The sequence below is a fragment of the Colletotrichum karsti genome (genome assembly GCF_011947395.1).
Source record: "Colletotrichum karsti strain CkLH20 chromosome Unknown Scaffold6, whole genome shotgun sequence".
NCBI lineage: Eukaryota > Fungi > Ascomycota > Sordariomycetes > Glomerellales > Glomerellaceae > Colletotrichum > Colletotrichum karsti.
Window position 1 is genome coordinate 1,184,485 of NW_024065906.1, and position 15,068 is coordinate 1,199,552.

Genomic DNA, 15,068 nt, shown 5'->3' on the forward strand with positions numbered 1-15,068 from the left:
GTCTTGTCTTTTTTTCGTCGCTCCTCGTCCGTAATTAGCTAGCTGACCAGGCCTGCTTTCTGATGTACATGATCCATCACAATCATCTGCCCAATATTAAAAGCCAGTGACAGACCTCGTCGCTTTTCCTGCTGCCCGCAGAGCGAGCCTTCTGCCCGAATAAATAACCTGATCCCGGCGTGCTTCAATGTCGCACGACTTGATCGTGACAAGAAACTCTTCACCGGTCCCCCCCTCCTTCTGCCACGCTAATAAAACAAGACGTCCGGTAAGGCTGATTCCGAGCAGAGAAACAAGGCATAAGATGCCTTTTCAGCCAAGTACCATGGCGAAGAAAAGTTGTCGGGTATAAGAAGAAAACCAAAACAGAGTCGTGTGTCGACCCATCCTGAACGCCTTTCCATGCCTACAAGAGGCTCTCGTATGAAACCTGACCCAAACCCCCCTTTGTCACCACATGATAGAAAACTGAAGTCTCATTGTCCAACAGAAAAGTCTCACGCCTCCACTGCTGCCGGCCTAGTACCGTCATCAAACGATGCCGTCCTTCTCAGTGGCTCCATCTGCAGTGAGTGCTCCGGGTGGGGCTCCAGCTTGCGCTCGCTGGCAACCCGAATACTTCCTCTGACGCCCTTAACGAGGTGGCCGGTCTCCACGCGGTCTTGGATCATCTCGTCGAGAATCTTATTCACCTCGTCAACACTCTTGGTGCGACTGCGAGGGTTCGTCAGCGAGTTCGATCGGCCGGCGAAAGCGTTGTGCGGTGCCGGAGGCGGGTTGATGGTTGGTGGTGGGCTGTGTTCGTACAGAGCCGATGTCCGGCCTTCCGTCCCTTCTGCCACTTCTCTGGAACGGGCTGCGGAACGTAGCGCAGCCAACATTCGGTCCTTGTCGTCCAGTCGTGCCCTCAGCTCGGCGATTTCGGCGTCTTTCTCCCTCAGTACGGTCGACACACTATGGTCCTCCCCCACCATGATACCCTTGTTAGGGGCAGAGAAGCCGACCGAAGTCCGGGAGGAACTGGCTCTTCGTGCCTGCATGAGCCTCTTCTCAAGCGTCTGGATGTACCTCGTCTTGTCCGCAAGATCGGCCTGCAAAGCGCGGTTCTGTGCCGTCAACGAAGCGCTACCGTCTCCGAACTCGCCGACGCTGTCGTCATCCGTGATGCCTCCGCCCTCGCCGCTGGACACTCGCTGCCCTCCACTTGATCGGCCACTAGATCGACGACCGATCGTCGATGATGCCGACGTCATGGACGCCGTTCTTTCGAGTATGGGTCTGCCGCCATTTGATGTAGCCAATGAGGATCGAACAGACGCCATGGAAGTCCTTGTGTGAATGCCCAAGGCGCTGTAGGAGCCGCTCGCGTTGACGCCAATTGATTTGGAACTCAAGATCAGACGATTAAGATGATCGATCCGTTCCTTGAGGGCTGTGCGGGCGAGTTGCATTTCGAGCATTTGCTCTTCATGCCGATGTTCAGCCTCGAGTTCCCGGGCCTTCTCCTCCTCGGCGTCTCTTTCTTTCTCTGCTTCGGCATTCTTTGAGTTCTTCTCCTTGGCCTGCGTGTCCAGCTGCTGCCGCAGTTCCTGAATTTCCATGCGGTATCGTTCCAGAAGGACTCTTGCGCCGCCGTCGCCACCCGCGCCAAGAGCTTCTTCGGCCTTCTTGGCATGACTGACGATGTTGTTCTTGGCTCGTGACGCGAACTTCAGGGTGTTGATTGTTTCCGAGGTGTGAGAGTTGGAGGAGGCTGCACTGCCGGCGGCTCCAATCTGGATGGTGCATAGAATGCTCACGAGAGAGCCGCCTGACAGAGCCCCTTGCAACAATCTGGTCAGCTTGCTGTCTCGGTATGGCAAGTGCTTTCCATCCTTGTCGGCTGCCTTTCCGTCCTTGTCCTTGTGTTCAGACAGCTTCGAGATGACGGTGCCCAAAGTCAGCAAACTCTTGTTGATATGTGAACCTTCTGTCCTTCGTTCCTTGGACTCTGCGGCCTTCTCAGATCCAGCAAGATCGATCAAGCTCAAGGTTGACACGCGCACACCGCCGGGTAGCATGCCGGATCGCTTGCTGTCGCCGCCTCCAGGGTTCCCTGGTATCCGCTCTCGGCTCTCCACCACAATCTGCACCACTGCATGACTTCGAGAACTCCTCGCATTGAACTGGGTACTTGCTGTCCTGCGCGCTTGGTCTCCGCGGGCAATCACCCTCAAGAGTTGTGTCGGACTCTGCACGATTTCTTCCTTCAAGGGGCTGGCGTAGACTCCACGTTTGCTGTCTTCGCGCAACTTAATCTCCTCTTGTCCACCGTTGGCCCCAGCGCCGGGCCCAGTGGACATGCTGAGTAAGTCGTGAATCTTTTCGTTGTAGATTTCAAGGTAGCTGACGCGAAGGAGAAACTCGCGGGACGGGGTTTCCCTGATGTAGGAGAAAATATCGGTAATCGCTAGAGGGATAACACCCGGTGAAGAGGCGGTTCCTTGCATCGAGAACGTCTTTCCGGTACCAGTCATACCGTACGCGAAAACTGTTCCGTGGTAACCTTCCATTACACGGCGTACCAAGCGTTTTGCTATGCAGTCGTAGACTCGGCTATTATCGTCATGTGTCGTGAAAACGTTATCTGTCATCGCGTCAGAAGTGAGTTCGCAGCGCATACGTAAGGAACATACCATAGAAGTAGTCACCGCCTTCCTTTCCCCTGTAAGCAACAAGAGACTTGCGCCCGTCGACCATCCATTCCCCCTCGGTTTTGTTGTTTTCATTGCCGCCTGCGTCCGGTCTTACTCTCACACTGACTACGACATTACCCTTGCCGTCCAGCTTGGAACCTCTTTTGTCACTGATGTTGTCAGATAAGGACTTTGCCGCTGCTCCGTCAATGGGGTCATCATACGTCGTCGCCGAAGTTGAATAGGAGTCCTGCGCGGACGAGCTCCTGCTTTGAGGTGGCGATGATATGCTGATAAGCCCGTCCGACATGCGAACGCTCGCGCTTGATATCGACTTCCCCTCGGCATTGTTGTTCAAAAGACTCGGAGCCCCGTTGCTCAAATGAGAATAGCTGGATGTGGTGGAGCCCTTTGACTTGCGTGATGGATTCCGCGAGGAGTCAGCACCCAGTGGACTCGGGGGTAGGCTATTGACGCGATTGTCGCCTCGAGGCGGCTGGGGGAACGAGTTAATGCTCACTGTCTTGCGCAACGTCTTAACAGAAGAGGTGCTCATGGCAGAGACCGCACGCGGTTGCGGAAGTGCTGATGTTGGGGCGGGGGTCGTGGGAGGGAGGAAGGACGACGAAGGAGCCCGAAGACCGCTCTTGGGGTTGGGTGTCGTCGGGCTCGATTTGGAGGCCGGTGTAGGCAAGTTTCCGGTGCTTTTCCTAGTCTTGGGGACAGGAAGAGCAGGCAAGGCCATCGTAGGCGGACCGTTTGACGGCCTCGCTGGCCGTGGAAGTGTCGTCGCCATTACGTGTAACAATCAATCGGAACCGGGTGTTCTGCAAAGTAACGGAATACCCAAAATCGGGCAGAACACCTTCTAGATTGTCGGGAGCAAGCAAAGAGTCGGTTGGTCCATGAACTCGGAGGGTAGAAAGGGGGCAATCGTCGGAAGGCTGATTACGTCGATAACGAGGGACTTGTTCGCGTGGGTTTGATTCGTCCCAAGACCGCAAACGTCGACGGGGGGCTGGCCTTCGTATGGCTTGTATCCCGGCACGTTGGAACTCTCGAGAGCCAGGGACGTATGAAACGTTATTATGCGTTGAGGGTGTGTAGGGTGGTGACGTGGGAACTTTTCATCGGATTTCGACGCTGTTGCTGGCAGGAGACTTGTCAGTGCACCGGGATCCTGACAATCATAGCGGCGAGCACGGGAGTAAAGCATGACATGCAGATTGACCAGCGACGAGGGCGATCCCACGAGGCGGGAGCGGGAGGTGGCAGGGAGGTGGGCGGTATTGAACTTACGAGGTTGTGGGTGTAGTCGAGCGGTATAGTGTTCCCGAATTGTTTGGTGGTTGGCGGGAAATGCAGGAGTGGAGGAGTGGCCAACGTCGAGACTTTTGGGGGGGATTCCTGGAAAGAAGCCAACTCGTATGCCTCACAGGAGTATTCCCTGTCGTCCAAAAGGAGGTTGTTGCTTCTGCCGGCCCAGGTGCAGAAGGGAAAACAAAGGTCTGACTGTAGCGGGATTTTGGTCGAGCTGTATTCCTTGCGCTAGCGGCGGCGTCTATGTACTGCGTAGTATGGCGTGGGTTTTCTTTTTCGTCCGGCTGGTGAGCACGGTGCCTCGTGTGCCTCGCGCAGCTAAAGTCGCAGGACTGGGATGGCGACGGGTACTCAGATTGGGCGGCAGGTTGGGGAAACTCAAAAATTGGACGCGGGAGGGAGGGAGGGGGCAGTTTCGTCCAGTGGAAATGTTTCGACGGCAATGCTGGACGTGGGTTAGGCGAGCGCGGATTCGCTGAGAGCCGTAGAGTGTCGGCTTCGAGAAGCAGGAAACAAGTTTGCGAAAGTAAAGTTGGGAGGCGGGCACGGTATGGAATTCGGCCGGGACGGCAGGACGGGAATTGAATTGCGGGAAGTCTGATCCTTGGTGAAGCGAAGATTCGGCTGGAGGAGATGCGATACGATATGATGCGATCCGATGCTTCGTGGAATGGGAAGATCCGGGTCTCGAGCGGAGGGCTGTGTTTTGGCTTGGCAAAGTGAGAAGAGTTGCCGATGAAAGCGATCAAGGAAAACACAAAAAAGTCGGTGATTCCGTCCTGAATATCGCGCGCGACGACTGGGACCGGAAACAGTGCTTGCGAGAGCGAAAGCGTGAGCGTGAGCGTGAGTGTGAGCGCGTGCTGTACTGTACTGTACGTGTGCGAGTACGTGCGCGCGTGCGTACAAGAGGCGAGATGAAAAGGAGTGTCTGGTCGACAAGATGGAGAAACTGAGAGAGAATGTGGTGATGAGAAGTGTGTTTCGGTACGATTAGTGTCGTCGACGGTACAGAAGTGGTGAAAAGGTTAGCGGGAAATGAATTGTTGGAGTCCAAAAGGCGAAGAGTAAGGTATTCGTGTGTAAGGAAGGTAGGCCCCAGGTAGAGTGAGTGGCTGCCCGATTATTAGATCGGTCGGGGGAAGTTGAGAACCTGGAGCAAGATGGGACGTTCGAGGCCTGGCCTAGGGTATTTCTCTCTTGGTGGTAGTCGGGTCTTGGTTTTTTCCCGTGTTAGGCGCGGCGCGTTGTTGGTTCTCCTCTCATGAGAGGGGGGGAAAAGCCGAGCAATCAACAAGCAAAAGGTGCATGCAGCATGCAAGCAAGTCTCCTCCTCTCTCTCTCTCTCTTCCGTCTCGTCTGTCTTGTCCTCAGTGCTGCTCCTTTCCTTCGTGGGACTTATTGCTATCTGGAAGAGGGAGGTAACAGCAGACGGCATGCAATAAGGTGGGTACGTACCGTTTTTATTTTATTTTTCCCTCTCGCTTTGCTTTTTCTGGACGGGAGCTTGTGATACCCCACAGAAAGTTATGCGTGGATATGCCGACAACGGCTGACGGATAAGGTACTCTATTGCGCAATTCAAGCTCTTAAACCAAACGATAAACTGGCGATCCTTGGTATCTGCGTCAACTAATGACGGGCATCAACAACGAAGAATGCTAGATGGGGAGAAAAGGCCGCCTGCTGGGCCCGACGACCATGGAAAGGTGTTCCGATCGGAAGAGATGGGAGGGAAAGAAGGCAGGTACTCCGTACGGAAGGCGATGCATGTTTGTCTCCAGAAACACGCAAAAGGGGCAAGAGCGATACGATTTGGTTGGCAGGCACAACTGTACTGCGGTGCGGATGGTGCTCCGTAAAGATTTTCATCCATATTCCCCCCTGCTCCTCTTGCCTCTGGGAGCTCACACTTCTCATCTCTTTGCTCGTGTATCATTATTCCCTACTTTCTCTGACCCCCGGCTCTTTTTACTTTAAACTTACCTATCCAAGTCAGTTCCTCAACCAACGCGAAGCGCCTTCATCTCAGTCTGGGAGGCCTATTATATCGGTCCGTATCCGTACAAATAGGTATGGTCACGAAATCTCTGTGCTGGGCTCTCATCCATGATCCAGACATCCACTGAACGAACCACTGCAACATCAATAATGACTAGCCAGATGATGGGCGATGCTGAAGGGACCGCTGGCGCACCACTCAATCATCACCCCAGAAAGCTTCCCTTGCTAGCCTGCCACCCTGCCTGCCCATCGCCAAATTGGTACCCAGACTTTCAACTCTACCCCTGTCAAATCCCATGCAAGGACCAGCCTTCAATCCAGGCACAGCAGGGGAGTATGCTCTTTCTGGATTAGTCCAAAGATACACGCTAATTGGCGGCGAAATACCAGCATCCCAAGTATTCGGCACATCGCGACCCCCCTTTAATCGCGAAGGCCACGCACACAATTGGATTCTCTCAATACCTGCCACCACGGAGCCACGCGCTAACGGCCTGATTTGCCGTTCAGCAAGATAACCCGCGTCGCTCTGTGGTCTGACTCCTGATGGCTACTTCGTCGGCAAGTCTCGAAATACCTCCAACATCTTGGACCCCTGCTGTCAAATCCGAACTGGTTCACTCCCGGTCCGACGCATGTGAGCTGCGAGCATGTCGCTGGCTGGGACGGACGGCACTTCATCGACGACACGGACAAGAACACCAGGACAGCAGGATGCACATGTGCTAGCCTCGTACAGTACCACTGCACACGCATATGCAGGTCCCGCGCAGCAAGCATTCATCGTCACCCAAATCCGCAGTTGCAGCCTCAGCTTGCCTGACGTCGTCCTACACGGAGAGACAATCCAGCCATATGTCTTCCATCCATCGTCCAGGTTCGGATAGCGACCAGAAGGCAAGACGGGTACGGGTACTCACAGTCACGTCCCTCCATCAGGAACTGCTGCGGCCTGCCTCGTGCCCGAATGCTTGGTTCCAACCTCCATTCTCGGACCCGCACAAGACCCTCGATTTTCGATTAGGAAAGCCAGTCGCCCGGGCTACTCGATGATGACTCGATCAGCAATTGGACAGAGCGCGGCAAATGCCAGGCCAAGTCAAGGACTTAAAGTGCCAGCCATGGTCGCAATCAAACGATTCCCGCGAATGGGCAGTAACCCCCATATGGACGGACCACGCAGTAATTTCCGGACGCCCTCACATCACTACCTCTTCCAGCCAACGATATCTTTTGTGTGGCGTGGCCGTGCGCCAATCGGCCAGGCACGCCTCTGATAACACCCATCATCCTCTGGGAAAATCCGCGACCGCACCAGGAACCGTCTCCGGCAAAGCTTCCTGGCGTCCCCAAGAATTCCCAAGCTCGGAGAAGTCACACAATGGCGTCCCAGAGTCTGTGTGACGACCACCACGCTAGCTGCAGCCTCGCCCACTCCCCGCCACTTCCCATTCGTCCGTCCATAACGACTCGACGTGATCCAGCTCTGACAATCTCTGGGCCTGGCCCATCACACCAATCCCGTGGGGTTCCTCGTTCGAATTGGTCAATTGCTTGCCCGGTGACTGAAGATCTCTTCTCCGCAGCTCCTCTGCTGACCTGATGGCATCGGAGAGAACCGCTCGCGCGACGACGGTGTCGGCGAGACGGAAGATGGGCGAGAGGTGAGAGAGACCGATCCCGACACCGACACCGGGACAGTCTCTCCGAACCACACTGGACGTCGATGTCTCATTGCAACGGATGTCAGCTGCAACTCATCCATCCCGTACCTTTGCGATTCCGTTATCCGACGAACCTGGCACTTGAAGTTGCTGCAACTCCGCAATCCCACGTCGCAGAACGGTAGCGCAAGTGCCTCACCATGGTTGCTATTACTATCAGCACGACAGCTGCCGCTGTTCATACAAAGTCCTCGGGAGAATTGTATTCCATCCAGCCGTCTCTTGGAAAAAGCCAGGCGGCGGTCCGAGCTCATTTTACCTCTGCGTGTCCGAAGCACTTCTGACGGGGGCTGCATCTATCCGTACTCCGCAGTGCAGTAGCTTTCTTGCTTTTTCTGCCCATTTGGGGTTTCGAACCGGCATGCGAGCTGCACAGCCCGTCGTCTTGTAACGGCAGGAAGCTCTGGTCATCGCCCGTATGCGTTGCCAGCAGTCGTGTCGTTCATCAATTCAGCCCCTGAGCAGAGTCCTGTTTGTCAACCCCAGCTTACAACTTAGAAGCGTTTGGTGTTACATCCAACGTCAAACCTCCCAGCATTCAGCCACCCCGGATCCTAACGTCGAGTCGCTGCGCCTCTATCTTTCACACTTCGTTCGAGAAGTGTCTGATCTCTGGGCCTCACAGCTTAATTGTCAACTTCTCGCATACTTAGAGCATGCAGTCTACCTGGTCTGCAGCGCTAGTTGCAGACGGGCAAGCATGCGCTGTCGGGAGCCATCTCCACACTGCTTCAGTGGTGCATACGGCCAAATAACTCGATAGCATCTCAGACCCAGCTTCTGCGTTGTGCGATTCATTCGTGTTCTGCTGTGGCTGACTATCGTGTAAAGGGAAAACGATGGTGCGTATCGCTTTCTGCAGGAAACTCTTCACGGTCCACCGCACAAGGCCGAGGCCTGTGATTTTGACAGCACTACGCGAATCGGTGGAAAGAACAGATGAGAGGTGAATGACATTCATGCTTCTCCAGGCTTTGCATCGCTGTGAATGACTCGGCTTTCTCGACACTCGAAGTCACATCAAAGCGAGACGTTCTCGCCTAAAATTTGTGCCCTCCACGAACAGCGCTGCGACTGGGCGAAGCATGGAAGATCAAACTGAAAACACCCGGGATTGACCTAGACTACCCTGGAGCCGCATCGCCACTTCGCTCTTAAGTACGGCCCCCTCACAACAATCCCGTGCTTGGCGACAGACGAAAGGCAGGGAGCAAGGGCTGCGAGAAACACCGTGGGAGCAGGCTTTCCCCCCCTATTCTGCCCTCACATCATGACGGATTTGCCGCTGCTTAAGCGTCCACGTCGTCCTGACAAGGAATATGACGGTCCTAATTCTGGAAACACCGACAAACAATACCTGACTCAATCACCAACTGTCTTCATGATTTCAATTTGTTCTGGAAGACATCGGACTCGGATGAACATGCCGGCAGGCGGTCACTGCTTTCCGGAATGGTTGGTGTGTCATGCTGAGCGATACTACAGCTTTCGCAGAGAAGTTTCACCGGCAGCAATTCTTCACTGGATTCATCTATGGGTCGTTCGAGATTCGAAGCCTATTCGAGATCTTCGTGGTATCAAGCTTAAACTTCCCCGCTCATCGCCGACACACTCGGACTCCGGGGCTACAGCAAACGGACTCCCCTACCAACACTCCGTGTCTCGAAGACTTCAACTAGACCAGCACCCATGGCCTCCTCCAGTACCCAGTCAAATTCCAGTCCGTAAAAGTCTTTCCATCTCTTCGTCCTTCCTGGCATCACTCCGGCGAACTCTCCCCTGGCCCTCCTTGCCAGGCGCGCCTCGTCACGGGCCACGCCACCTTCCCATCGCTCCTTTAGCATAGACACGGGCATCTCCCTAAATTGCGATTTAGACAGCAGCTTGGAAAGATGTTCCACCGCGGCGGCGGTTAGCTTGAGGAATGACCCATTCCCGGGGACCGCGAGTGTGAAATCGGCTCCCGGAGATGACGCGTCGGCGCGGGGCAACTGCGGCGCCCCTCCCCCACCACCCGCGGCATGTATTGCTCCTTGCCCGCCCACGGCGTCGAAGCTGCCGGACGCTGCGCGAGATACCGTCTCGATACTCGTCAAGCTGGCGCGCACCTCCGGGCGTAAATGAAGATTCATCAACGGCGTATTTACGTCTCCTGAGTGTATCCTGGCCGTCAGGAACCCGGCCCTTACCAAGGCGTCAGCCTGCTTGTAATTGCAAGCAGAGCGCGGCATCGTCTGCGCCTGCGGGTTCTCCTTGAGATATCTCGAGAAAACGGCCTTGGTCTCATCGTCAAGCCCCGCACCCGCGGCCTGCGTGATCATCTCCTCTAACTCGGAACTCTGGATAAGCGCCTCGCCCAGCCCTCCGCGACGTTGCACGTAGATCTTTCGAACCGCTCCGCCGCGCTCCAACTCTGCGACCTCCCGTTCCACCGCCGTTGGAGAGGCCAGCAGCGCGTGCAGGTGCGAGACCGTCACGAGCCCCGGCATTGCTTTACGGTAGTTTAGCACCTCGGCGATGCGCGTGGACTTCATGCCCGCCGCCTCCGTGGGGACCGGGCCGAACATGTGGTTGCGGGTGTACCTGATGGCCTGCACGACATCCCGGAGAGACATGTCCGTCGCCAGTGCCGCGACCAGCCCGGCATCGTCGAGCCTGTCGTTGAAGTAATCATCATCGCCGTCTGAATCTGGTTCGACCTTCTTCTTCTTGGCACCCCCGCCTGTCCGCGGACTGCTGGTTCCGTTGTTCTTGCGTGGGGATGCAGCCGGAGATTTGGTAGGTTTTGACTTTTTGACTCGGCCGCCACCGAGTATTGATCGTAGGCTCATCTCTCCGGGCGTATGCGCGTTCTTGCAGGTGGGTGGGAAGAAAGGGGTTAGACAAAGGGGACAATAAAAAGAAAAGGTTTGGGAAGATGGTAAGGTGGGATGAAGTGAGGGCATCCGGAAAGGAAGTCCGGCGGCGCGGGGCCCACTCCCGTTTTTAATGGGTTGACGCCGCACGCCCTTTCCGGATGACAATTTTGGGTGGGACCTCGTGGGTGGCAAATCCAACGACACGGCCTTTTTGGGTCCGGGCGTGAGATCTAAGTGGACGGCCACCTTCCCTTAATCAGCATACCGCGGTATTTCAAGGTCGACGAGAGGAACAAGGACGTTGAATTTGGATGTGTAGCTGACGCCGCATGTTGTCCGACAGACTTGGTGTGAGGAAAAAGATGCGGTTCTGCGGTGTGTTGTCATCTTCTGTGACCGGATTAAAGTTTTCATCAACTGTCACGTCGGGATTGGTTTATTCTTGGAATCATGAGCAGAGTTGGGACGAAAACAAAAGAGGGCAACGGGCGCCTGCAGGATTCGCGTTGGGACGAACATCAAACGAAACCTTGGCACGTCGTCTTCCTCCCCCCTGGCTGTACGTGGACGGTAGCTGCTGATAGGAATTGACTTTTGAGGGCTTTCTCTAGGTAGGTTGCGATATATTTATTGCCTTGCGACAGGCGGCTGATGGTCTTTGGGTAGGCTCGAAATTTGAGAGTCCGAGCTGCGTGGATGTTCTGGTCGCAAACGTTCTCTGCGAATATTTCGTGCTACTCTATGTTACGTACTTTGAACTACCTTGCTCACCTAGAATCGCCTCACGAGTTATGATATCCTAAGAAAATAAACTAACACAAGCGTTCTTTCCTCGAACTGGGTCGTACCAACCACCTTGTGAACTTGAAGTCAATACTGAACTGCCATGGATCTTTACCAATTCAAACCTCCTCGTCTCGTTGCTGGCTTAGGGAAAAACGAAGGGCACGTAATAGAACTTGACGCAGGCCCAATCCGGCAACATTAACTTGTCCTTCACGGTATCAAGGCTTATACCACCTTGATGGTAGATTATGACTGGAAAAAACCCACAGCCTTCTTGATTTCTCCGGTCTGAGTTGGTTTTTTGATCTAAGGTAGATGTGATTGGCAGTACCACGGCGATTAAACTTTTGGCCGCAGCTTTTTTACTGATGCGCCACAGCCGGTAACAAGACGTCGAACTATTAAAGAAGCTACCCCCACGCGTTTTCAAAGAGCTGCTTTTGAAATGGTAATCATAAGCCAGAAATACTGCAAAATTGTCTTTTAGCAAATCGGCAATACTCAGTCCCAAAATCTGACATCATGGACACTCGTTTCTCAGCCCTCCGGGAGAAGATGATACAGAATCAGGATCGCTGGTACTATCGTGGACTCCCAACCGGTCCCACGTTCTTAGCAAGAGCACCAAATCCCCCTTGGGACCCCAAAATCGTGGACGATATGGGGTACTACGACTATCAAGGCGATCCGGTAAAGAAGACTCTGAGGCCCGTATGTCGCCATCCGATCGTCGAGAAGTGGAACAACACCGGCGAGATCGGTTCCCTGAGGTTCGAAATCCTACGCAGCCTCGAGGCGGTCGACTGGAACTCGGTGGACATATTCAGATGCGGCTACGAAGACGACAAGGACCTCCCGGTGGTCCTCATGGTCTCTGTCCAACCCGGCAGCATCTCGCCGGCCCAGGCACGCGACGCCGCGGCTCGATGCGAGCACGTCCTAGGCCTTCACGGACTCACCGATGTCTCCTGCGAGCTCAGGGCTTCTGAGGTGTTCCGTCTGCAGAAATCGCCGAGTCACCAACGGACTCCCCGTTTCTGGTGGGGGTCTAGGGAGTATCAACACCAGCTGACCAACCTGTTGGGGACCACAATTTCCGCCGCCAACAATCCAGCAAGTATAGGCACCAAAGGCCCTTACCTCCGTGTCAAGATGACGGACGGAGACAAGACAGAGACGTCGATTTGTGCCCTGACGTGTCGGCACTCTCTCTTCGGGAACGAGAAGGCCCCTAGCCTTTCACAAGCCGTCGTCCAACCGGGTGATTATGACCGCATGCTGGCACGTATCGAGAGCGACAAAAGCTCCTCCAAAGAGAGGATCGACAAATATGAAGAAAGATCTTCCAGCGGGGGCTGTGTTCTCACTACTGCGCAGGAGAATAACTTACGCCGGGAACGGGAGACTCTGGCAGAGATAAACCGGCTTTGGGCGTCGTACACCGCGCTCGGGGATATCGAAGCCAGGACCTTTGGCCACGTCTGTCACATCGGAGATGGCAGGCACTTCAAGAGCGACTGGGCCTTGATACGGCTCGATGGCGACAAGCATGAACAACCCTTGGCCAGTTTGAGGAATCAGGTTTCGGTCGCAAGCGAATCGCATAAGTTCAAGGCCCTCAAATGGCAATCCCTATTCTGGGATGACGCCAAACCTGACGAAGACGACATCGTCACCTTGGCGGGCCCGGTACCCCTCGCCGAATTCCAGTTGCCCGACTTCGATTACCTGGAGGACGCCATAGACTCGTTTGGCGTATGCCAGTGCCCGTCTACGCTCGTACTCGGGAAATACGGGCACAGCTCGGATCTGACCTTCGGTCTGGCGAACCAGGCCTTCTCCGTCATCCGACACAAACATCCCGGCGCGCGAGATTTGTTTTCCCTCGCGATCGGCGTTACTGGATACGAACATAGATCAATGTCGTGTCCCCCTTGTGCCACGAGTTTCTGCAGAACCGGAGACTCTGGAGCGTGCGTGTGGGATTTCAAAGGCCGCGTTGCTGGAATCGTCACGGCGGGCTCCGGTTCTGATCCTGAGAGGGACGTGACGGATGTGACGTATATCACACCAATGGAATGGATCTTGGAGGATATGAAAGCGTGCGGTTTGGAAGCAACCTTGTGCGAATAGATCAGTCGATATAGCATCGCTAGTACGGTTCTATTTGGTAAGAAAGACGAATTTGGCCGGTGATGGAACGACGGACGACGAATGATGAATGATGGCAATGAGATATCCAGACAATGGCTATAAGAGAAATAGATGATAATCCCACAGAAAGTGGCTATACTAGAACATAATAGATTTAAAGGAAAGATGACGAAATTCGTTTCGAGCAAGAATTTGAGAACATTTCTTGTTGTGTCTATGTGGAGATTGCTGCTTCGACTCTCAGACGGAAACTAATTCATACTTTCGGCCGGGTCAAAGAAAGCCTGCAGCTTCCTTCGTTAAAACTTCTGAGAAATACGTAGGAGACAGGGAATACGTGAGCAAGGACAAGCATGCGATGAATATAAGGTGCGGCGGCGGAGAACGAGTGGCGTCTCTTGACACTTGCGGTCGTGGGTGTGAGCGACACGGAGCCGTTCTCGGCAATACCATCTTTGGCAGGCCGGAAAACCCTGGCGCCTATGTGAAGGATATGAACGGAGATGTGACCAGAATGGTCACTTCGACGGTGTTGGAAAGATTCCGGAAGATGGCAAAACGGTCTTCACGTATGCGAAGCCGCTCGAACGAATTTCGGAGGATATGAGAGTCTGTGACTCGGATGCCTTTTGATGCGAGTGCGAAGTGAAGATGATGTGACCCCTGATCCGAGAAGACCAAGCCTAATGACTCTCGGCTGACTCTATTCTTTCTCGTGTATCCGGTGTCCACAGTGTTGAACCCTAGACATAGCACATAACCCCTTGAGCGTGATGGTGTATGGTTAGTCTTCGGATTATCTCTAACTATAGTTTGGAGTACAAAGTCTGTGATTCGAACGTTGGTGATGTAAGTATCGTATCTCACTGACATAGAAGAAGTGAAAGACGTCTTGAAGTGCCTATTGCTCGTGTAAGCTCGTTCAGACCTCAAAGTGGTAATTCCGACGACTTGCTCAAGTATCACTTAAACCCAATCGCGAGGAAGGTGTGCAAAGATCCAGATAGGATTGCGGAACGTGTATAGGTACGGTATTCTTCTTTCATTTGACCTCTTTGCCGATTCATTACACAACGACGAGAATACTCGCCAGATGCTGGATGGTTTTGAGGAATAGTGAAGATGAGTCAAATAGAAGTTGGATTCGGACTACAAGCTAAAGAAGCACCTCCTTACGTATTACCATAAAGTAATGTGATCGTATTCCACAAAAAATGCGCCGAGAACACCTGCGTGGAACACTGGGGTGCTGGCGTTGGAGATTTTCAACAGTGTTGAACGACTCTGCAGCTTTTCATATAACCTCTCAGAGAGATTGAATTCAGAACTGATTTTGCGAGGGGGCTGAAAACAGACCTTGCATATCCCTGCAGAAGTCCAATATCATCCAAAGTCGTATAAAGCCGTGTGTACCTCCATCGCATGAGGCCTTATTGCTGGTGCTTCTTTCAGGTAGCCTTGAGGAGATTGTTATGACCACGTAATGAAACATAAAGATCTTTGATAAGGGCGTCATTATAGCTGTATATAGTGCATGTCCAGACACC

The 15,068-nt window shown here is 53.9% G+C and overlaps 3 protein-coding genes across 3 annotated transcripts; 1 reads left to right on the forward strand and 2 right to left on the reverse strand.

Moving 5' to 3' along the window:
* Positions 1-497: 497 nt before the first annotated feature.
* Positions 498-3,471, reverse strand: CkaCkLH20_02789 (kinesin family protein; the record flags this gene model as incomplete). Its single annotated transcript, XM_038885508.1, has 2 exons — positions 498-2,626; positions 2,676-3,471. The coding sequence occupies 2 exons, from the start codon at positions 3,469-3,471 to the stop codon at positions 498-500; spliced, it is 2,925 nt and encodes a 974-aa protein (XP_038749439.1).
* Positions 3,472-9,348: 5,877 nt separating this feature from the next.
* CkaCkLH20_02790 (uncharacterized protein) lies at positions 9,349-10,554 on the reverse strand (the record flags this gene model as incomplete). Its single annotated transcript, XM_038885509.1, has 1 exon — positions 9,349-10,554. The coding sequence occupies one exon, from the start codon at positions 10,552-10,554 to the stop codon at positions 9,349-9,351; it is 1,206 nt and encodes a 401-aa protein (XP_038749440.1).
* A 1,335-nt stretch (positions 10,555-11,889) lies between these two features.
* Positions 11,890-13,500, forward strand: CkaCkLH20_02791 (uncharacterized protein; the record flags this gene model as incomplete). The annotated part of the gene is made up of 1 exon (XM_038885510.1): positions 11,890-13,500. The coding sequence occupies one exon, from the start codon at positions 11,890-11,892 to the stop codon at positions 13,498-13,500; it is 1,611 nt and encodes a 536-aa protein (XP_038749441.1).
* Between the last annotated feature and the right edge of the window lie 1,568 nt (positions 13,501-15,068).